Here is a 22,374-nt window from a genome sequence, read left to right as displayed (position 1 = left end):
AACCTGCACATTGTGAAGGCCAGCTGGACATTTTTGGTCTTTGCAAATCACACAGTCTTTGCAGTGCACTGCGAGGTTAGTGGCCGACTTCTCCGATATTGCTGCAGTGTGCTAATCCTGTCATTAATGCACCTCCCTGTTTGTCCAATGTATTGCTTCCCACAATGCAATGGAATCTGATAGACAATGCCCTGGATGGACACAGAGTACCTTGTCCGGTCCGGAAGAAGAAGGTGCATGGTTTCAGGTGAATATAGTCAGTACAGCATTGGCCTTTGTACTACTTCTGTCCTGTTGCCTGCTCTGCTGCTTTTTTGCAAGATGTTCAAACAACTAGCTCAACATTCTACTCTATTAAGCATCTTTAGGTCCATTCTAGTATCTGGACATATGCTATGGTTACCAATACATGACATGAATACTCAAAACACTTTCCGGCGTACCCAAGACACATCAGAAGCAGCTTTGCTGCATTTAAAAGAAAAACATTTCTCTGGCTCTCCTACTCGGAGAAAAATATAAATGGGCTTGTTATGAAGCCACATGGTCACATTCAGAAATACAGAAAACTCTGAACCTGACTCACAGATAAACAATCTTTATAGACTGCCCTTTTAAAAATATGAAATCCTTTTATTCACGTCATGTATACGTCATGTAAAAAATTTGGTGGGCAGATGAGATTACATATTTTTGCAGGAATCAAGTGATGCAGCTGGCCCAGAACAGGGTTAATTAGAGAGATATAGAGAGGCCTTTACCCTGTGGTAGGCATAGTCGGGTCGATGATGACAACCCTCCTGGTTTACTTCATCCAGCCATGCTGCACTTCCTCAAGCCAAGTCTAGAAAAAGTGGTGGTCTAGTCCTGCTATGCCTAATCATTCCACTACAGGAATGCATGCGTGCAGGCCAATCTTCTGTTGGCATAAACAAAGTACATATTGTGAGGAAACTGAGCTTTCATCACGGATGTGCTCCTGTAATGTCGGAAAGGACAGCGAGTAGCGGCATGTGGTAACTGAAATAACACACATGGTTCATGCTAATGCCCTTCCTCCTATTCTGTCCTCTGCACCTGACGCTTCCTTAAGCGATCGCGCTCTGTGTCCTCTTCAGTGGTTAGAATTCTCTCCTGTCACTTCCGATGACTATCACGTTTTTGGCGACTGGCAGCAGCCCTCATGGAAGGTTCCGGCAATGACACCGCCATTATGCGAGGTCATAGCATCTTAGCAACACAGGTGGCAGTTGACGAGTGGGATATCCAGAAGAAAAGCATGAGCACTGAATTACTTTTTTTTTTGGGGTGGGGGGGGACAAGTGGCGGCATCTGGTGCCATTACCGCAATTCAAACAAAAATGTGGTGCACGGTGCTATGCCAGACAGCACCACTGGTCCAACAGATGGCCGAAAATGGCGCGGCAGGGGAATCTTTCGCGCCGGGGTGCAGGCGATAGAAGCTCTCTCAGACTAACAATCTTGTGCCTGTGCAATGTCGTTATTGGAGGTGGAAAATTGAAAGGACTGTTCACAGTTAGTATTTCTGCACCTGACGTTACCTTGAAGCACCACTTACTGCAACAACACACATTTTCTGAATATCCAATGATAGTAATCAGGCCACATAGGGATGTTCAACTGCCTTGGTAGAAAGAACTGTGACGGACAATAGGAGCTGGAAATGTAGCCACTAAATGCCTTCCCACATAAAAAGATGGCATAAAAAAATATTTCTTATTATGCACAGTACCATATTAATGACCAATTTTGAGCATGAGAATAATTAAAGTGCTTGCTGGAACAGTTCCTAAAAGATGTCAATAAACATCCAGCAAGAAGAATAGGAAGAGCAGAGTCTGCTATTTGAAATGGACTTGAAAGAGCTTCGTGGATGCTGTGTGACATGAGAACGAAATGGCTGTCCTCTATTTGCCGGTGAGGCCTAACTAGTGACTGTCAAGAATGATGAAAGTGTCCTACTATCCATTATAGCAAAGCACCCTTAGATGGCAGAAAAACTGCTAGTATACTATTTTAAAAGTAACCTGCACAATGCTGCAGTGTTTACGTGCTCAAGCAAGTGCCTCTAACAAGACGTGTGCCTGAGAGCCGATTCCGCCACACGAACCAGTTCTGCACTACCTCAAGCCAATGCATACATTGGAAGCAATAGCCTGGTTCCCGGTGGAGAGACTGGAGGTGTAGTTTATTGCATGCATTCCGAGGTGACATGTACACTTAGCTTTATTCCTATAAATAATGACGGCCCACAGCAGTGATGAGATTGTCCTCCCAAAAGGAGTGGCAGTGTCAGACGCCTGCTGCCACTTGCTGCTGTATTCGCTCCATCACTTTGCGGTCTAGATGCCTCTGCCGAAGCACGACTGAAAGGGAGCTGAGCAGACCCATGACGAGCATGCTGCCTTCGAAGATCCAAAAGTGCTGTCCTTCTTTTTCATTGTCACACCTGCAGTAAGCATTTATAATAATGCCCAGCTGAGTGTGTGTACGCATAGCACAAAAGATTTCGCATCAAGGAAGAAAGCGTCAAATGTGCACAGTGACACATAACCACATAAATTCAAGGTGAACTTGGCACTGCCGCAGGCAGAGGAAAAAAAGTACTGTTAATACAAAAGTTTGCAAGATCATTTGGATAGTTTTGTAGATGTCTCGATGTACACGAGAGTAAGTAAAAAGTAAAAAAAAGAAACAGGGTAAAAGAGAAATTTTCGTTCTGCAGTATATATGCACAAATATAAGGGCACAACATATATATCATTTTTCTAAATAGTTTCCTCCCTTTTCAAAGCACTTGGTTCATCGGACCACAAACCTGTGTATTCCTTTTTGGTTGACCGCGGAGACATTTTAGAACTGCTTCCCGCAGGCCAACTTTCATGACAAATTGGCAATCTTGCAAAGTATAACTGGGTGGCCCAAACAGATGAAACTGAAAGGTGAGAAGCTCTGAACTATTGCGGGGTTGTACCATCGAAGTTATGATGAATTTCGGCCCATTTCACATCATTGATGCAAACTGCTAGGAGAGTGGACATGCTTGCATGGCAGTAGCTGACTGGCAAATGATGGAATCAAGGTCAAATTTTGTGTACATCACGCATGCGTGAATGGACAGCGGTAAGACTAACACAGTAATCTTTGTATGTGTCGCAGTTGTCAAATCTGCAGTACAGTACGAAGGCGTGCAGGAAGCAGTGCGAAAGTGGTGTCATGACCAACCTAAATCAGCTCACGCTGCCACCAACAGAAAATAACATTACCATAGTTGCACGAATATAACACAGGCTTTTTCCCCGAGTAATCTGCTTAAAAAAGCATGTCTCATTAAATTAAAGAAAAAAATGATTATTGTGTGATTTTACTTTACATGTTATTTGGTACAGGTACAGCAAGCTCATCCCCTCATGCTTGTAAGACGTGAGTAGAAGCCATCTTTTTAAAGACCCATAGCCATTGAGATCAAGTGTGTGACACATTGTGGTAAGAAGAAATTGTTGAAAATGTACAAAAAAAAAAAAAAAGGCAGTGCAGGGCACTGAGAAAGAAAAGGAGACAGTGAAGGAGCTCTGAGGAGTAGGAACGAGGGAAAAAATAAAGGTCAACAGGCACAAAACTGTGCAGCAGGAAAAATGAAGTTCTTTCAAGTACCACTGCATTCCTGGGAATTCATTTTCTGGCTACACATCATGAAAAGCAAAAGTACAGAATACACCTGCAAAACATTCTTTACTATTATGTCACAGCTAATGCTTAAACCTTTGCATACACATTCATAACTGCCGTGTAAACTTTTTTTGTTGACTTCTACTATTAACACACTCTCATTACTTTCATTATCAGTGAGCCTTAGTGCATCAGAGATGCTGATCTGGCTGGCACCTACACTGGGACTAATACTGCAACATTCCTGCAAAATATATTCAATTGTAACTTTGTAACTACCACATCCTCTGCACGAAGCACCTTCCAGGGTATATTTTTTCTTGTATCCATGGGGTCTAAGCCACCATGACATTTTAAACATCGTGCCCTTTAACTGCCAATCTTGAACTGTGCACATCATGTGAGTTTGTACCAATATTGCCAATCACGAGTTGCACTGGTTCGCCCCCTCAATGCTGTGCTACTTCTGTCGTCAAAGATGAGTTATGGTCGTCATTTTCATTCGTGGCAATTATAAACCCTAGAAGTATCATTTGTCAAAAAAAAAAAAAAAAAGCTCATCTCATCCCTTCCATGTGTTCAAAATCTGGCAACAGTCAGTTCATAATGGTGCTATACAGGAGATACGTCGGCAGTGGTCACGTTCCGAGAAAAAGGCGCTTTTTGACAATCTTGAATTAGTGTATGGCAAGAGTGATAGTGACGACAGACATGATGCGAAAACTGCCAAGAATTTTGTGAAGCACACCCTGCTTTGAGGTTTACCACAAGAGGTTTGGCTTCTAATCATCAAAATATGTTACGACAAAGCAACGACTATGCACTTTTCAAAAGTATGTTAAATTTTATTTCATCAAATAAACACTTGGAATTTCAGTGTGCTGTGACCCATTACTACGGTGTCCACTGAAGGAAAGCCAGCCTCAAAAGCAGAATTTTCTTTTTTAGTTTCTTGTGACAATTCTAACCAAGAACCAATGGTGTAATACACTTTCAGACTCAAAAGTGCACGAAAAAATTATGACAGCTTAAAAAAAGAGAAAAAATTGCAATTTTAGTGTGTTTTGCAAAAGTTAAATTGGCAATTAAAGGGCTAGACCAATGCCTCACAAGTACTAATTCTTTTGATTTTTCGAACCCTTTTATATACATTTATAGTCATTTGCTTACAGAGTTGACTCAGTCCTTACCCTCCATTATCTTGAACCTCTTTAAAACTCTTCATTACCCTGTTCTGGTATCTTGCATACAAACGTCTTTTTAGTTATCTTTATGTACTGCTAGCAAATTCTCTTTACCTGCCTCGCCATCCACTGGCTTTCGTCCACCTTCCAAAACCATTTTGCAAAAGCAAACTTACAACGCCATCACATGCTAAGCTTTCGATTCAATAATATGAAAAATATGTTGCTGGAAAATGAACAGAGCATAAATGTGCAGATTGTATTTAGGGTCCATGTAATCTTTTATTAATATAGACAGTGATGAGAAAAAATCTCAAATACTACAACAAGATATTTCCTTTCAAGCACTTTCAGTGATAGACACCAGCAAAAAGTACAGCAAAAATGCAAATGCCAGAATGATGGCTTTGTTTTGTGGTTTCATGCTTTCCAATGTCATAGTACCCAGGAAACACACCTTACCGTTTATGGCTGCTAAGGATGTATGTTGAAAGCCACCTTTTGTACAGATGTGTACTTGTGGTTGGTGGTGAAGTGCTTCGAAGTGAATCACGCTGTTTTAATATAATGCTGATCAGAATAATGCACTTGACACTCCAGAGATTTTGCCTATTTACGTCTTCATTTACCCTCTAATTCTTTTTCCCTTCATGATTCGTTACTATGGACGACTCTCTCTCTCTGTGGTCACGTTTGCTCAAAAATTGAAGTGAACATTTTAATGAGGTACGACTGTACAACAAAACCTGGGCCGTGGTAGCCTGCCCCAAGTCCGTGAGTTTAGTTATCAAGCCATATATCTAGGTTATAAGAGCTGCCAAAGAAGCAGTTAAAACAGGAATAAAAGGACGCTTACCTGCGGTACGCATCCCCCGAGTTCTTGCAGGTGACAAGCTCTTTGTACTTCGACTGGATGCATATCGGAAGATGTTTGCTCGCCTGTAAAAGAAAAAAAAAATCATGTAGAGAACGGCTGTAGCCTTGAACTAAAAGTGCGGACAGCACATCAGAAACCAAAAGTGGTGCCACATAAAATATGGCTATGCACCTAGAGGTGTTGAACAGTTTCAAGTTAAACTTCGCCGTCAGATTACCGAAATAAACCGCAGGCAATCAAAATGTTTTCTTTAAAACGACCACAGATACAACGGCGCGGTGATGCAACGCACGGAAAAGTTGCAGTGCACGCAGTTGTACTTATTTCGTCTTCAGTTGTGTCACTCACCCTCTCAAATTCGGTACAGGGCACGCACTTCTGCTTAATGACGTAATTTTCTCTCTCCCAGCAGCCTTCCGAAGAATTTGAACCATTTCGGTCACCGTCGTGGTCTGACAGAATGCTTTCTAGCGTCAGGATCATGAGGCAGGCACTGTTGTCAGGGCAAAAGCGTAACCAACTCGTAACCGGTAATAGCACCACCTCTTTCGCAGCTGAACGCAAATCGCAGAATGATACAGTGAGCTTACCCTATCAGAAACACGGTGAGGAATATTATGCGCTTTAGAGAGCACACCTCAATCATTGTGAGTCCAATTGTGTCATTAGGAGCAGATATTTTTAGCCTTGCGTCGAAGTCTTCATAATCGCCGACCTGGAAGCCGCCATGTTGTTTACATGTTGAGTACTTGGTCGAGTCGCGTTCCTCGGCTTGCGTAGGGGCGTGCATTATCAACAACCAAGCAAAGAAGCAGACCACAGTGAAGCAAACTATAGCTTTCCAATGTTTGCAACCTTTTCAGTGCAAAGCAGGTGAAAAAAGAAGATGTTCAGGGCTTAGTAAAAGATTCGCCTTCAGTTTATGTCCTTTATTGTGCGGCCTAATATCGAACCTGAAATTTCTGGTTTGTATTCATACGTTATTCTTTGCCACGCATCGGCTCCTCGCGCTCGACTTTTACAAAAAAAAAAATAAAGCTCGCAGAATGCTGTCGATGCTGTCACCATGGAGGTTAGTGAGAGAGTGGGTGTTCTGGGAGAATGTTGGGCTGGTGGACATGTACCCAAATTTCCAGAGGTACCGTTATAGTGCTGTGGAATATTTTCTAGAGCACTATAGTACCAGGAACCGAATATCATGCTCCTTAGATGAGCACAAGAACTCTCTTAAGATAAAAAAAAAAAAAAAAAACATTCCAATTGGTTTTGCCAACAGAAATCAACTGATACCAATTGAAAAATCCTCGTTTTCAAATGATTATGCTTGTCAGAGGAGTAAAGTCCGATTGGAATGAATTGGTCTGGAAATCATTGCATCCAACTGGTCACGATTGCAGCCGGAGTCAGCTTCATTTGGGTTTTCAGCTGGATTTGATAATGGGACACAGCATTAGTCTAATTGGTAGGTTGAGCACAATTATAGCACACTTGGTTCAATCATAAGGACTTTCTGGGCTAGTTGGTTCATTCTGATTATAAGAAATATATTAGCGCTGCAACATGGCAGACACAGAACAGGACAAGAGTTTGGACAAGGCAGCGCTGTGTCTCATCCTCTTATACGCCCTGTTCTGTGGCTGCATATGTATTAGCTCTGTTCCATACTTCTTAGAACTGGTTCAATCAGTCTTTGCCAACTGATCAGTCCAGTTGCTTTAGCCAACTGGTCTGTCAACCTGCAACCAGCATTCAATGTGAACATTTTCATATTTGACTAACGTGACAAAACCAATATTTTTATATTCAGCTTTCAGAAGCTTCCCAGGCAAACATCGTAACTGGTCTAAATGGTTTAAGGAACAATTCCCAGTTGATACCAGTCGGATTCCAGTTGGATCCTGGTATTCAACTGGAATCCGACTGGTATCCCTGGGAATTGTTCCTTAAACCATTTAGACGAACCAGTTCCAATTTTCGCCTGGGTTAGATTTAAATATTCCTCATTTAGCATGTAATGAATCGGGTATCAACTATGCTGAGTGACAAGTGGCGTCTCCAGAACAGTATATTGATGAAAAGTATATTTTAGCAGTGTTCTTTGAACATGATGCATGCTTGTTGGCTTAATTTTTCTGTGAAAATGTACAGTTGTCATAAGTTAATTTCTCTGTAAAAATGAGCTTACAAGTCATTTTTTTTTGCACCCCAATGTCACTCATAATGAGGATAGGTACACTGAGGTCAAAAGTATTTTCAAGGATACGATAAAAGCAAACTTGGACTACAAGTGCCACATTTTTTGGCAATCCCTTGATTTCACTAGCTGATGTCACAACTTGAGAGTCTAACTTTTAATTAAAAGTATGGTCTCCGGACACCGGCTGACAACAGAGCTATCGAATTCGATTCCTGATCATACATCGTGAAAACTTTTATCCCCAGTACTACATTTTGTGAGTATCTCCTGTGTGCATTATTACGATGAGCCATACGAATTTCAACTCGTCCAATCGTGTACCAACTTACGATTGGAAACTTCTCAGTTGGAGTTGACTGTGTTTCGGCTGGGTCTGTCCAGATACCAGATGCAGATGATCGACTTTCCTGGATAAGAAATGCTTTGAAAAGCTGCCATATGTCTCCCAGACCCACTTCTGTGTGAGCAAAATGTCACCTTGTTTGGTATGACCACTGACAAAAAATTTCATATTCACTGCTTCATTCGGGACAAAATTTCACCCTGAAATCATGGCTGAGTCAAAATATGATTGTTTTGCTTCTAAGTATTTTTATTTTTGTGTGGCAAAAACAGAAAACCACAGCCGCCTGTGAAAACCAACTGCTGGTTGGCACGTGTTGTCATCCCGTGAAAAATGGAATGAATGAGAAAAACATGCCTGTCGCTGCCCTTTTACAGGTTCTGCACTTTCCAATAGGGTAATGGAACCTGTATGTGTTTGGGCATGGAATAATAATAAAAAAATGAATGAAAAGGATAAAAGAGGAAACCCATATGCTTTGCCTATCACATGTAGATCTACTGTGCAGACTAAGGGTTGGGTCAGTGGTACTAGAACTGAATGGCTTGTTTTAGACAGTGAGCCTGAGTGCATGATACGAATTGTTGTTGCTGGAAACATACTTATTGTGAGTCAGGGGCTCTCGCAACAAGCATCCTTAGGGCATTGATTTTCCGATGCATTGCATGGACACTGCTTCTGGTTTTCTTTTGTACGCCCATTTTGAAATGCAACTAATTTTTTTTCTCACAGTTAAATACATTTGGGTCTTTTGAACCTTCGGAAATCATGCCAGCCTACCATGACAGCACTTGCAAGTCTGTCATTGCAGGCACAATCATAACATTTATTTAACTAATGAGCACACTTAAGCAGTTACTTGGCCATATGTTGTTTGCAGATAATTGCAGTTCACCTAGGCAAGAAAAAAATTTTTTTTTTGGTTACATGCACAAAAGCAGCATGGCATGCACAAATCCTTGTACATGAGGTGTCAGCTCAACTGTTTTCTTTGTGATTTAATGTGTCGATAAATGCATGCAGCTGCACCATTCTAAAAAAAATAATTATATAAAGAACACAAACTTCACATCTCAAAGAAGCCCTTTTGATCATGGGGCATGTAGGCATAACAAAAGTGAAACATATTGCAGGCTTGTATTCAAGCAGGTGGGTCAAGGTGTGATGAGCTTCAAACAAAGCCATGCACATTTTCAGCTTGCAAAACCGAGTGATCATAGCTCACAAATTTGTCAGAAGTGACTAAAGCAACTGCGGTGTCAGTGCATTGTTTCATCGAGAGCCTTTTCTGGGGGCTTTGGAAGTGCCAACGTTTACAAAATTTGATTTTCCTGCCGATCCCAGCATCATTGGTTTGATATTGGAATGTATCTCAGAGAGGTGAAACAAAAAAATGTTTGCCTGCAATCTGAGTGATTTCAGTGCACATTAAATGACTAAAGTGATTAATTTGGAACCCTCGCCTAAGGTGTCCCTCAAAGCCCATGCATCTATTTCAGATGATGAGCACATCAAATCAGACAATCTTAGAAAGCTTGGAACAGTGAATTTCCCCACATGCTTCTCATAAATGCAGTTCGGTCAACACTGTGATAAGTGCTATCATGCATGCAGTTCTGTTCAAATTTTTTATGACTTATCTTGTGTTTATGCAATTTATTTTTCCATTACAATTACAGTTACGTCACTGTGGCATGAATACACTGCTAACTTAAACTTTAAATGTATGCTCTTTTTCATTGCCTACTCTGTTACCCAGTAACACGTCATCCCTCCTGTGCACCACTATCTTCCTTTAGTAAGGCACACTCAGTATTCTGATTTTCTTTCTCACATCATGAAAAAAATGTTTTGAAGCATTTTTCAGAATCGGTAATTGCACAGAGAACATGGCAAAGCAGAGATTTAAGCACAGTCATATTAAAATATTTAAAAACCATCATTTAAGGCCTTTCAAATACATTGCCAGATGGCTCAGAAGTTAGAACGCTTGCTGATCATGAGGACGAAGGTTCTATCCTGGCTTTGGCATGTGCTTTTTGATGGAGACGAAAGACAAGGCGAATGTGCACTGTGTGATATCAGTGCATGTAAAAGAAAATCCTAGGTGCTCAAAATGTCTAAAGTCCACCACTACTGCGTCCTTTATAGCCTGGATCACTATGGAATGTTAAATCCATAAATCAAACCAAGCCAAATATACTGCCTACCAATGATGTGGTAAAGACACATCACACCTTTTTCATTACCACAGAATACTGTTAACAAAAACAAAGAAAAAAAAAAGGCACAGTCTACATCCAGTATTCAACCAATCACAATATTTTATTTTGGGGGATAAAAGTGAATAATCGAACTCCAATCAAGATTTGACACGAGAACCCTGTAGCATGCACTGCATGCTATTCACTGCTATTCACAGCATTCCGGCCGCCTTCGTGCTAAAAACGCTGAAAAAAAAAAAAAAATGCTGAAGACGCCAAAAAACCTAATAGCACTAATCAAAGCACATTCACAGCTGAAACATGTTCACGGCAAAGCAGCAGTCAGGCACAGGCTTCAGTTTTTCGCGGAGTCACCAAAAGCAGCAGCTAATCTAGAGTGCGCTAAGCTCTCCCTGAACCGCTTAAGTTCTGGATTGAAGCAAACCAGTTCACCAATGATGTTATCCACCACAAATGACCGGGTGATCGAGCTGATGGTAACAAGACAAAAAGGGCAGACATTCTTCTGCTTCTGCCAGTTCTGAATGCAGTAGGAGCAGAATGTGTGACCGCACTGCAGCATGGCGGCGTCCACGAAAAGCTCGCTGCAAATAGCGCATGTCAGCTCGTTTTCCATGATGCTTTCAACACGGCGCACAACGCTGTCGCCAGCAGACAGCCTGATCTTTTTGCTGTGTTTAGAAATAAAAGTGTCGCCTCTGCCTCCGGCTCCACAGCCGTTTTGCGAAGCACCTGACCGCGAGGAAAGATTGTTGTTGTCCCTGTCCGATGGGAGTACGGGCGAGCCGTCACTTTCGCTATCGTCAGCACCATGCGTTGCTCCATGGGAAACCGACACCCTGCCGTTGGCGTCGACCTCCTTGTGCGGCTGGTTACTGCCGCCGATCACCACGAGAAAAGCTCGCGGTCTCGCGGCGGAGTCCTTGGGGCGTTGACCTGCATCACCACCTCGATGCCGAGGGTCGTCTGTAACGAATCTAAAAACTAGGTTCGTTCGTTGCGGTGGGCCCAGTGATACAACGTCGTCCTGCTGCAATGCCTGAGGACTTTCAGGCTCCACTCGATGACCATTCACGTACACACCGTTCATGCTTGAATCGTCCGCAACTTTCCACAGACCCGAAGCGTCGCGGCTGAAAACGGCGTGGCGTCGGGACACCATAACGGAACGCACGCATATGCTGCACTCGCTGCTGCGGCCCACCACTTCCTCGTCCCTCTCAAGCACCAGGCGATTAGGAAGGGGCCCATTCACGTCGATAACTTGGATCCCTGGCTTGCCCACGACCGCCATGGCTTCCGGGCAGCCACGGGAAGCGAATGCACTGCGTAGCGTCCGAACTGCAAGACAGCTCGTCAATTACCAGAACAAGCAGCGGCCGCCATGTTTAACTGTGTCGGGTTGCCAGAGCAAATGGCGACGTACGGCGAATTTTCTCTGCAGCTAGCGGAGTCGTTTTCGCGTTTCCGCGCCACTTCCGCATTTGTCTTTTGTACCGGTTTTAATTTTGCTCTAATGTGAAATGGAACGTTATTTCGGTTCACATTAGTCGTTTCTCCCCTGGAGAACACATATACGCAAAGAAAGACTCCTGTTTGTAAGAGAGAAATTATTTCATAGTTACCTAATGAATTGAAATCAAATGGATTCAATATGCCAACCAGTTGAACTCGTGAATCCATTTGGGCAGTCCAATCAGTTTGCATCGTTTATCTCAAGGAGGTTACACTAGTATAACCAGTATACACCTTTCTGTCAGGTGAGGAGGATGACGTAACGCCTCCTCTCTGGACTGCTGAAAAACCGGTTCCACTGCGGATTCCACTGTGCCGGAGTTACCGGGTTCGATCCCGAGGAAAACGGAGAGGTAGGTGTGTCTGTCTGTGCGATGTCAGTGCACGGTAAAGATCCCCAAGTGGTCGAAATTACTCTGCAGCCCTCCACTACGGCTCCTTCCTCTTTCCCCTTTCATTCCAATCTCCATCCCTTCCTTTACGGCGTGGTCAGGTGTCCACTAAGCAAATGTGACAGATACTGCGTCTTTCCTTTCCTGTGAACCAGTTACTATTAAGGCGAAAACCTTTAATGGCTCATGCTGTGCTGTCTGTACCAAGGTCTGGACAAGGTGTGTCCTTCTTTTGCCGCTTTCTGATTGGTCGAGGCGGGATGAGCCCCTGCCATCTGCAATGCCACACTTGAACGCGCGCCAATGAACGCCACGCGACAGGAGCGATGGTGTACCGACCAAACGCACACCTGTCGGAGAAAGTGTGATAGATACTGTGCCTTTCCTTTCCTGTAAACCAATTATAATTATTTGTAGCACTGAAACGAATGCTGACAACTTACAAGAGGCTAACGATGGGAGGCAAATTATGGGATAGGGTTAGGGGCTGCTTGTGCGAGGTCTTGAATACTGTTGACTATTGGTAGGGTCTCGAGAGTCGCTGTAGGAGCAGGATTTATGTGACAGAGGGTATATCACTATCTCGCTGCAGCTCTCAATTGATTAAGCAGCCGCTCCGACGCTAGTTCGTGATGAGTGTGTAGACGATCGTGGAATCAGTAGAATGAACATGATTGCGAATGCGAGCGGAACTTCTGCCTGAGTTAGTGTCGGGTGCAACGTTTTTTGGAATAGGGGCAACTCTGAGGTTATCTGGGAGCGGGGAAGGAGGGGTAATGAGGGGCAACTTGCTGAAGTATCCAATGTCCTGAAACTGGCCGGTCTCGATGTTGCTCTCTGAGGTCTCCCAGGGACAAAAACAGCCCTGTAGAGTACAGGCGCTCAGTGGGCGTATGTACAGGGACGTTAAGGGCATCCTTGTACAATGCATGAAGCATCTGATGTCTTTGGTGACAGGCCAGAATAAGGTGTGGATTTCTTTTAGTCGATATTTATTGCACCAGGGCATCAGTAGGGTATGAGATGAAGAATGAATAAATGATTAAATGAATGGAAAAAGGTTGGCTGATTTTATGAGGTCCGGAAGTGAGCGATGATGAGGTCCCTGCGTCCAAGTGACGTATGAGGCAGGATTGGTTGCTGAAAGGCCAGCTATGCTCAGGTGCCGGATTCGTGTTGGTTTGAGTGCTGGGCAGTCCCACAACAAGTGGTGGATGTCGGCCTCGACGTCTTCGTTTTTACAGATCGGGCACCCTTGGCGGGGATATAAGTGTTGGAAGTATGACCGCGTCCTAGTGACAGCTGGTGTAAGGGCAACACCAGCTCGGATCCTCCTAAGTGCAACCTCCTCTGCACGGGTGAGACTGCGGGGAAGGGATATCGCACACGAAGGGATAAGTGCACGTGTGCGGCGCCGGAGGTGCTCCTTTCTTGACAAAAGGAGGGTAGCGTCGTACACTTCGAGGAGCCGTGGGATTGATACGTCTTGGTTCACGAGGCGGGTTGCTAAATCAGCTTGACTTTGGGAAGGCAGCAGATCCCGTGGGACCCACTCAATGCGTATTGACTGTGGGATGCGCGCCGCAAGCTGGTGGATGTCTTGGCAAATTTTAGGGCAGCGGCTGACACGTCGGAGCAGACGTACTGCTTGAAGTGCGTCAGTTCGGATGATAACGTGGGCTGTAGGGAGCATGGTTATGGAAGCCACGGAGCAGAGTGCCTCCTGAACTGCCACGAGCTCAGCGCAGAAAGATGTAGGTGGTTCCGAAAGCTGAAACGTAGTGGTCTGATTCAGGCTAGGTCTCCGTGGACAGTAGATTGCCGTTTTGGCTTCACAACCTTGCAGGCTTCCATCCACGTACACTACTATGGAATGTTGAGGCAGGTGAGTATCTTGCTCTTCAAATTTCTGGCGAAGCAACGATGCCGAGTTGGCAGACGTTAGTCTGCGAATGTCAGTTGGCTTGTTATCTCCTAACTGTATAAATTTCCAGGGAGGGAGAACTGGCGCAGGTGGCTGAAGAATAATGTGTGACGTTGCATACGCCCTCAGTGCTTGCGTGGAATGTGACAAAGTGGCCTTGAGTCTGCTAGCATCACGGTGCTGCTGCACCAGTTCATCGATTGTGTTGAGCTGCGCATTCTCCTGTAACGCTACGACTGGTGTGAGTCGTGGAAGGCATGTTATAGTCCTCATAACTTCTCGATTTACGGCTTCAAGGCGATCCCATTGTGCTCTTGTAAGATGCTGGAACTGGGCCTGATAAACAATACGTGGCTGCAGAACCGCCCTCACTAACTGGCGTGCAACAGACGAGCCAGCACCACCCGTTTTAGGTGCAATTCGTCTTATTAAACTCATAGTTTGAAGTGCTTGCTTTTTTGCCTGAGAAAGCCAAGCAGTCGCTGATCCTGATTGGTGAATTGTTAAGCCCAGAATTTTCAGGCTCGAACTTACTTGTATTGGGTTGGAATTGTATAGAGAAGTCTGCTGAGTGCTAATGTGTGGATGAGCTGCCTGACTTGACCCTCACGTAGCCTGGCGTGAATATTATCAATACGGCGAACTAGATGCGTAAGCTGATTCAAAACTTTAACAGTTGTAGAAACCGTGATTGGCGTGATTAGTTGACTCATGGATATGATCTCCAAGGATGACGATACACGAAGGATGGGGTGACTTGCCATTGTGAGATTGATTAGATGGTTATGCTGGCGTTGATAGCGAGTTTTTGCAATCAGCAGCAATTCGAATTTTTCAAGTGCGGGAAGTAGCCCTACTTTGTCATATAACTAGTGACTGCATCGATACTTTGCTGTAGGGTCCCCTCTACTGCTCCAGGAGACACAGAAGTGCACCAAAGAGTAAGGTCGTCTGTATAGAATGTATGTTTTAGGTTTGGGATAGACACTAGAATACGAGATAGGGGAGCCATTCCAAGGTTAAAAAGGGTTGGTGACATAATAGCGTCCCGTGGAGTACCACGTGTGAGGAGAAAAGGATCGTAGACGGAATCGGGGAGATGGAACTTGACCGTGCAGTCGCAAAGAAATGCAGTGAGGTAGCTGTACATCTTTCGACCACAGCCATTAGAGGCAAGGATGTTCAAGAGAGGATCGTGAGCAAGGTGATCAAAGACCGTACGCACATCAAGGGCCACTATGGCTTGGATTTGGGAAGAGGGCAGAGGGTTGAATTCGTGCGCGAGGAGGAAAAAGAGGTACTGAGTAGACACACCTTTTCGGAAGCCAATTTGTTGAGAGGGAAAAAAATCTGGATTCAAGATGAGTCTCGAGCCGATTAAGTACCATCCGTTCCATGGTTCCCAGGCATGAAGTTAGAGAAACTGGGCGGAAATTTTGAAGCGCCTTTTTTTTCTTCCTGCTTTGGCAGTATAGTAATTAGTGATTGTTTCCAAGATGCTGGGAGGGTGATTTCTTCCCAATGTGAGTTTATAACGCTCAGAAAATGTTCTTTGTCCTTGTCGGAGAGGTTTCGAATGAATGAGTACGCAATTTGGTCCTCACCTGGGGCTGATTTCCGCTTTAGCTGTTCTAGCGCCCAGCCGAGATCCCAGAGGGTAAACAGTTTATCGAGTTCTGCATGGAAACACCAGTGTACGGAGGATAAAGAGGAGGAATATGGAGATCGTGGAGTTCGGTTGTTAAGGCATCCGTGCCTAGTAGCGAATAGTGTTTCTCGAGAGTGGGAACAGGAGCCGGTTGAGGCCTGAAGAGTTCTCCGAGTAAATGCCAGGTTCTTTTTTGATTTAGCGTGCCGTTGATGGTGTTAGAAATTTTGTTCCATTGATTCGTACCAAGTGTAACGCAGTCTTCTTGAACCAGTCTCGTCAATTCGGTGACACGCTCAGACAGGCGAGAATTGTTGGGCTGAGTGCGAAGGGTGCGCAAGAGTTGTTTTCGCCTCTTCCAGATGCGGTCAAGGTAAGGGTCCGGATTATCTGAGGGGGCTGAAGTGGAACTCTCCTGTGTATAGCTTGTTTTTGGGCCTACATGAGGGCTTTTGTCCAGCTCTGAAGACTGCCGGTAGTGCGAAAGGTATTCCAGTTTATGTGGCAAAGTTTACGTTTACGTAGACTGGTACAGCTAGGGATAGCGATTTGAATAATGCAATGGTCGATTAGCAATTTTTCATCTGTAACCTGCCAGGTGACATCTCGCAGTCCCCGGCCCAATGTGAGGTCTGGCATGATGGATTGTTGGTGCCTGTAACCTTCCAGAGGAATAGAAGTTGGGGTATTATAAACAGTTTTCAGCTCCGTTTATTGTGTCGTTGTGTAATGCGGCCAGATCAGCAGGTGCGTGGGTAATTCTAGATAACGTGCGGGACATTAAAGTCCCCACCTATCAAGAAGTCGGAGTCTTGATACAATATTGAAGTAATGTGCATGAGCGGTTTGAAAAGCATGTACTCTGTAGGGGGATTATAAATAATGAGAATGGACAAAGGGCGAGATGAGTGATCAGAGTACAGAGCAGCCGCCGTTAGGGGACGTCGACGACCTCAAATTGGAGAGCCCGACTGTGGGACACAATCGCTGTCATGAGCTGCATGCAGAGCCCGGTAGCCCGGAATACCTTTAAGAGCACGCGATACCTGAATGAGAATGACGTGGGGCTGCGATGTAAAGTCAGGAGCTATTGGATAAGTAGGGTTCGAATGATGCTGATATTTCTGTTATTCCACTGTAAAATGTGCATGTTATTGTTCGCAGCCATTCTTAAGCTACGTTAGCGCGCTTCTCAGGGGGACGGAAGATGACGCAACAGCTGCTTTAGTGGATGTAGATGGACGGGGCCGTTTGAGAGAATGAGTTAGGAATTCCATGCGTTCGTCATCCTACAGGAGACTACTGAGGAGGGTATGCATGAGTTCGAATGCTTGGTGAATGACGGAAATTGCTTCTGCAAGATTCCAGATTATGGGGTCATTCCGATCTTTTATGTAGCACATATAGTTCTCAGATGTGATAACTGGTGTGGAATCGGGAGATGTGTAAGATATTTGGGAGGGAAGAAAGGTTTCCCCTCCCAAACCTTTATTTCGATCACCTGGAGTTCTTTAACGTCTACTACTGACATCGCATAGTACATAGGCGCCTCACTTTTCACTTCCATCGAAAAGCAGCCGCCGCGGCTGACTTTGAACCGGCTTTAGCAGTCGAGCGCACTAACCACTGAGCCACCGCGGCAGCTTTACAGCTACAAAACAACGAACAATTAGAGTAATTAAAAACGAATAAGAAATATATATTACAGCAAGGCACGCTTTGAAAACAAACTCCTTAATGGACACTAAGCTGATCACATATAACACTGCTTTGGTCTAAAGTCTCTCTGGGTCCGCACTTCCCTGACATGAGCAATCATTCGGATGACAAGGAATATTGATGATACCAATATGTTAAACTTGTTAATAAACACTAAGCTGAACATATCAATACTGCTCTGGTCTAAAGTTTGTCTGGCTCGGCACTTCCCTGAAATGAGCAATCATATGGATGACAGGAATTGTGATGATACCAATAGGCTAAGCTCTTCAATGGACACTATACTGAACATATCAATACTGCTCTGGTCTGAAGTCTGTCTGCGTCCGTACTTCCCTGAAATGAGCAATCATTCTAATGACAAGAAATTTTGATGATACCAATGTGCCAAACTCTTTAATGGACACTAGCGGAACATATTAATACTGCTCTGGTTTAAAGTCTGTCTGGGTGTGTACTTCCCTGAAATGAAAAATCATTCGGATGACAAGGAATTTTGATGATACCAATGTGCCAAACTCTTTAATGGACACTAGCGGAACATATTAATACTGCTCTGGTTTAAAGTCTGTCTGGGTGTGTACTTCCTTGAAATGAAAAACCATTCGGGTGACAAGGAATTTTGATGATACCAATGTGCCAAACTCTTTAATGGACACTAGCGGAACATATCAATACTGCTCTGCGCTTTCCTTAAATGAGAAATCATACGGATGACATAGGAATTTTGATGATACCAATATGCCAAACGCTTTAATGGACACTATGCTGAACACATCCATAATGCCCTGGTCTAAAGTCTGTGAGTCCGTACTTTCCTGAAATGATCAATCATTTGAATGACAAGAAATTTTGATGATACCAATGTGCAAAACTCTTTAATGGAAACTAAGCTGAACATATCAATACTGCTATGATCTAAAGCTTGTCTGGGTTTGCACTTCCCTGAAATGAGAAATCATTCGGATGACAAGGAATTTTGATGATACCAATGTGCCAAACTCTCTAATGGAAACTAAGCTGAACATATCAATACTGCTATGGTCTAAAGCTTGTCTGGGTCTGCACTTCCCTGAAATGAGCAATCATTTGAATGACAAGAAATTTTGATGATACCAATGTGCCAAACTCTTTCATGGAAACTAAGCTGAACATATCAATACTGCTATGGTCTAAAGCTTGTCTGGGTCTGCACTTCCCTGAAATGAGAAATTATTCGGATGACAAAGAATTTTGACGATACCAATGTGCCAAACTCTTTAATGGAAACTAAGCTGAACATATCAATACTGCTATGGTCTAAAGCTTGTCTGGGTCTGCACTTCCCTGAAATGAGAAATCATTCGGATGACAAGGAATTTTGATGATACCAATGTGCCAAACTCTTTAATAGAAACTAAGCTGAACATATCAATACTGCTATGATCTAAAGCTTGTCTGGGTCGGCAATTCCCTGAAATGAGAAATCATTCGGATGACAAGGAATTTTGATGATACCAATGTGCCAAACTCTTTAATGGAAACTAAGCTGAACATATCAATACTGCTATGGTCTAAAGCTTGTCTGGGTCGGCAATTCCCTGAAATGAGAAATCATTCGGATGACAAGGAATTTTGATGATACCAATGTGCCAAACTCTTTAATGGAAACTAAGCTGAACATATCAATACTGCTATGGTCTAAAGCTTGTCTGGGTCTGCACTTCCCTGAAATGAGAAATCATTCGGATGACAAGAAATTTTGATGATACCAATGTGCCAAACTCTTTAATGGAAACTAAGCTGAACATATCAATACTGCTATGGTCTAAAGCTTGTCTGGGTCTGCACTTCCCTGAAATGAGAAATCATTCGGATGACAAGGAATTTTGATGATACCAATATGCCAAACGATTTAATGGACACCATGCTGAACACATAAATAATGCTCTGGTCTAAAATCTGTGAGTCCGTACTTTCCTGAAATGAGCAATCATTCGAATGACAGAAAATTTTGATGATACCAATGTGCCAAACTCTTTAATGGAAACTAAGCTGAACATATCAATACTGCTATGGTCTAAAGCTTGTCTGGGTCTGCACTTCCCTGAAATGAGAAATCATTCGGATGACAAGGAATTTTGATGATACCAATGTGCCAAACTCTTTAATGAGCACTAGCTGAACATATTAATACTGCTCTGGACTAAAGTCGGTCTGGGTCAAGTGTGCGGAACAGTTGAAACAAAGATGTGCGTATTTCATTGCAAACAATTGAGACCACATTGCCGTGCTCGAAACGAGAGATAGAAAGTGAACAGCACTTTCTATTCAACGCATTCGAAAGGCGGATATGCAGCACTGGTATCTGTTTTTGAGACTTGCAACGATGCTGCAACGCTGTACATTCAAGTTGAACGTGCGATGCCTTTGCTGCCGTCCTGTCGCGGATGGCCAGGCTAGCCATTCTCGGCTTCGCATATTTCACGACAGGTCATGTGCAATCTGCCTTTTATCAACAGACGCGTCGAACTTGCCTGTTTTTGGAGAAAGGAAAGGGTGCAGCAACTCTCATGCACCTCGACGGACACATCGACCACGCCGTGAGGGAAGTGTAGAAGGGGGGGGGGGGATATCAGGAAGAGGGCAAGAGCCGCTGAGGTGGTGGGATGCAGGATAATTTCATTCACGGCATTTGGTTTCATACTTGAATACAGATTGGATTTAACTGCGCGTCGTATTATGTTATTTACACGTCTTAATGTTGCTTCCGCTTAAACTCAGCCTTACGAGTATGAGGCGACTGCTGCCCATGGGTTTCTCTAATTACGCATACGTTCTTTAGCATACAGTTGTTGGATACTACTTTATAGGTGACAGTACATGCGGCATACATACCAGGTGCCTCTTTTCATTTAGCCCCGCCGGGTGGCGCAGTGGTTAGGGCGCTCGAAATTTGAACACAACAATGCGAGATCGAATCAAGGCCTCGGCGGCTGCTTTTTGGCGGAGGAGCCTGTGTAAGTAGGCGCCCGTGTGCTGTATGTCAGTGCACGTTAAAGAACCCTAGGCGGGCTAAATTTCCGGAGCCCTCCACTACGGCGTCTTTCATAGCCTGAGTCGTTTTGGGACGTTAAACCAAACCTCTTTTTGTTTAACTTTTTACAGATCGTTATTATAAACTCTGCGAGAGATTCGTCGGTATGGTCTCTGCACGTGGTTTATACAACAAGGTGGAAATTATGTGCAAGGTAGAGCTGAGTGGTTACGAAATAATTAATTGACATTAACTAATCATTTTTTTTTCCTTTTTATTTTCGGGTTCAACATTACAAAAAAAAAAAAAAATGGCCGCCATCAGCATAAACGCTGAGTCCAGCTTTTAAATTTCTTTTTTATTGGCAACGCAGTTCGAAATACTGAACATAAAAAAAACTCGCATTTCTTTAGCTCGTAAAGCCGGCTTTCCGCGATACACATTTTTAAAATGCCGTCACTCGTACTCATAATACAGCAAATCCGGAAACCGTTTGTCTATTTTATGCCGTAGAAGTAGTTAACGTGATTTCCGGGGCAATACTACGCCTAGAAACGCCAATATTATTTTGCTCTGCTCTTGTGATTGTCTTGTGGTTTGAAGCCTTTCGTGTCTTGGACATCGTTTAAGACAAAAGTATTTGTTGTCGCCGATCATGCGACGTTGAGTCTTGATATCGTCGTCGGTGCTAGGACCTTTGCAGTCGCTCTGCGGAAATCTATGTTTTATACATCCAGATGATATCTAAAAGGCTCTAGCAACGTGCCCTTCACGTCCTACGAAGCAGCATGACCTACAATTTCATCATCATCGATGCTCACGCTGCGTTGTTGTCGGAGGCAAACATGGTCTCGTTGTTTTCTTGTTCCCGCTTGCAACGCACGTGACCTGCATTTCATTTTTGAGAGCGTCAACAACAGCCGTTCCCGCCCATCCGCGGTATCGGTTTCTTTAAGCAAGAAGATACAGATCAAGTGCAGGCCCACTGAAAAGATGGGACAAATTTCCATTTCCAACCTTAGAGTGAGGGAGGAGGATTCTTCAATGTCGCGAATGGCATGATATTATCTCGACCAGCGTATAGATAGAGCGCTACACGAGTTCCTGATTTGTTTTGCGAGCAGAAAACACTGGTGCTGGAATGAAAGTCCACTGTCGCATAAAATGCAGACTGCAAACACCATGAATGCTTTCCACGTCAGAATGCCGACAATGGCAGATCACACGGGTGAGAAATGAGTAGAAACTAGAAACAAACGTAGAAAAACGTTGCCTCTACTGCCATCTTTTTCTTTCCACTCTCTATCTTCATGACACACATAATCAAATAGATAGATCACTGACGGTCGCCTTGTGCCGCCGCTTTTTTTGCGAATCACAGTATTGTAAAAAATCAAGTCAGCCGAACCCGCACGCATATTGTTTCGCGTCATGATTTGCGCACCATCCCAAACGTTTGGGCTGAATCACTATGAATATTGCGTCATTCCATAAATTGATATAATAGGTTTTTTCATTGGCAGACTTCATCTTCCTTTTCATAGCAGTTCACCTTTACACCGGCGAGCGCCGAACGGCTTCTCCGAATCGCGTGAGGCTATGTTACGTTTAGCGGCGGGCTTTCTTACACATACACTCTGCTTG

General features: G+C 43.8%; 2 protein-coding genes across 2 annotated transcripts; both read right to left on the bottom strand.

Annotated features, from left to right (window-relative positions):
• Positions 1-2,229: 2,229 nt before the first annotated feature.
• Positions 2,230-6,582, bottom strand: JTBR (jumping translocation breakpoint protein JTBR). Its single transcript, XM_084594518.1, has 4 exons — positions 6,342-6,582; positions 6,100-6,244; positions 5,731-5,813; positions 2,230-2,470 (listed from the first exon to the last, which is right to left on the bottom strand). The coding sequence occupies exons 1-4, from the start codon at positions 6,539-6,541 to the stop codon at positions 2,314-2,316; spliced, it is 585 nt and encodes a 194-aa protein (XP_084450644.1). The 5' UTR covers positions 6,542-6,582; the 3' UTR covers positions 2,230-2,313.
• Positions 6,583-9,839: 3,257 nt separating this feature from the next.
• LOC146199037 (E3 ubiquitin-protein ligase CHFR-like) lies at positions 9,840-11,917 on the bottom strand. Its single transcript, XM_084594517.1, has one exon. The coding sequence runs from the start codon at positions 11,808-11,810 to the stop codon at positions 10,851-10,853; it is 960 nt and encodes a 319-aa protein (XP_084450643.1). The 5' UTR covers positions 11,811-11,917; the 3' UTR covers positions 9,840-10,850.
• Between the last annotated feature and the right edge of the window lie 10,457 nt (positions 11,918-22,374).

Source organism: Amblyomma maculatum, chromosome 2 (assembly GCF_055883805.1).
Source record: "Amblyomma maculatum isolate TAMU_Amacu chromosome 2, ASM5588380v1, whole genome shotgun sequence".
NCBI lineage: Eukaryota > Metazoa > Arthropoda > Arachnida > Ixodida > Ixodidae > Amblyomma > Amblyomma maculatum.
The sequence above is the reverse complement of the archived record's forward strand: the minus strand, read 5'-3'. Positions and strand labels throughout refer to the sequence as shown.

What these genes read in the sequence shown, in the direction of transcription:
- LOC146199037 (XM_084594517.1), bottom strand. Translation starts at nt 11,810, where the DNA reads ATGGCGGTCGTGGGCAAGCCAGGGATCCAAGTTATCGACGTGAATGGG.
- JTBR (XM_084594518.1), bottom strand. Translation starts at nt 6,541, where the DNA reads ATGCACGCCCCTACGCAAGCCGAGGAACGCGACTCGACCAAGTACTCA. An exon ending in CTCACCGTGTTTCTGATAGG is followed by an intron (nt 6,245 to 6,341) that starts GTAAGCTCACTG and finishes CCCTGACAACAG; the next exon opens with TGCCTGCCTCATGATCCTGA. An exon ending in CCTGTACCGAATTTGAGAGG is followed by an intron (nt 5,814 to 6,099) that starts GTGAGTGACACA and finishes TTTCTTTTACAG; the next exon opens with GCGAGCAAACATCTTCCGAT.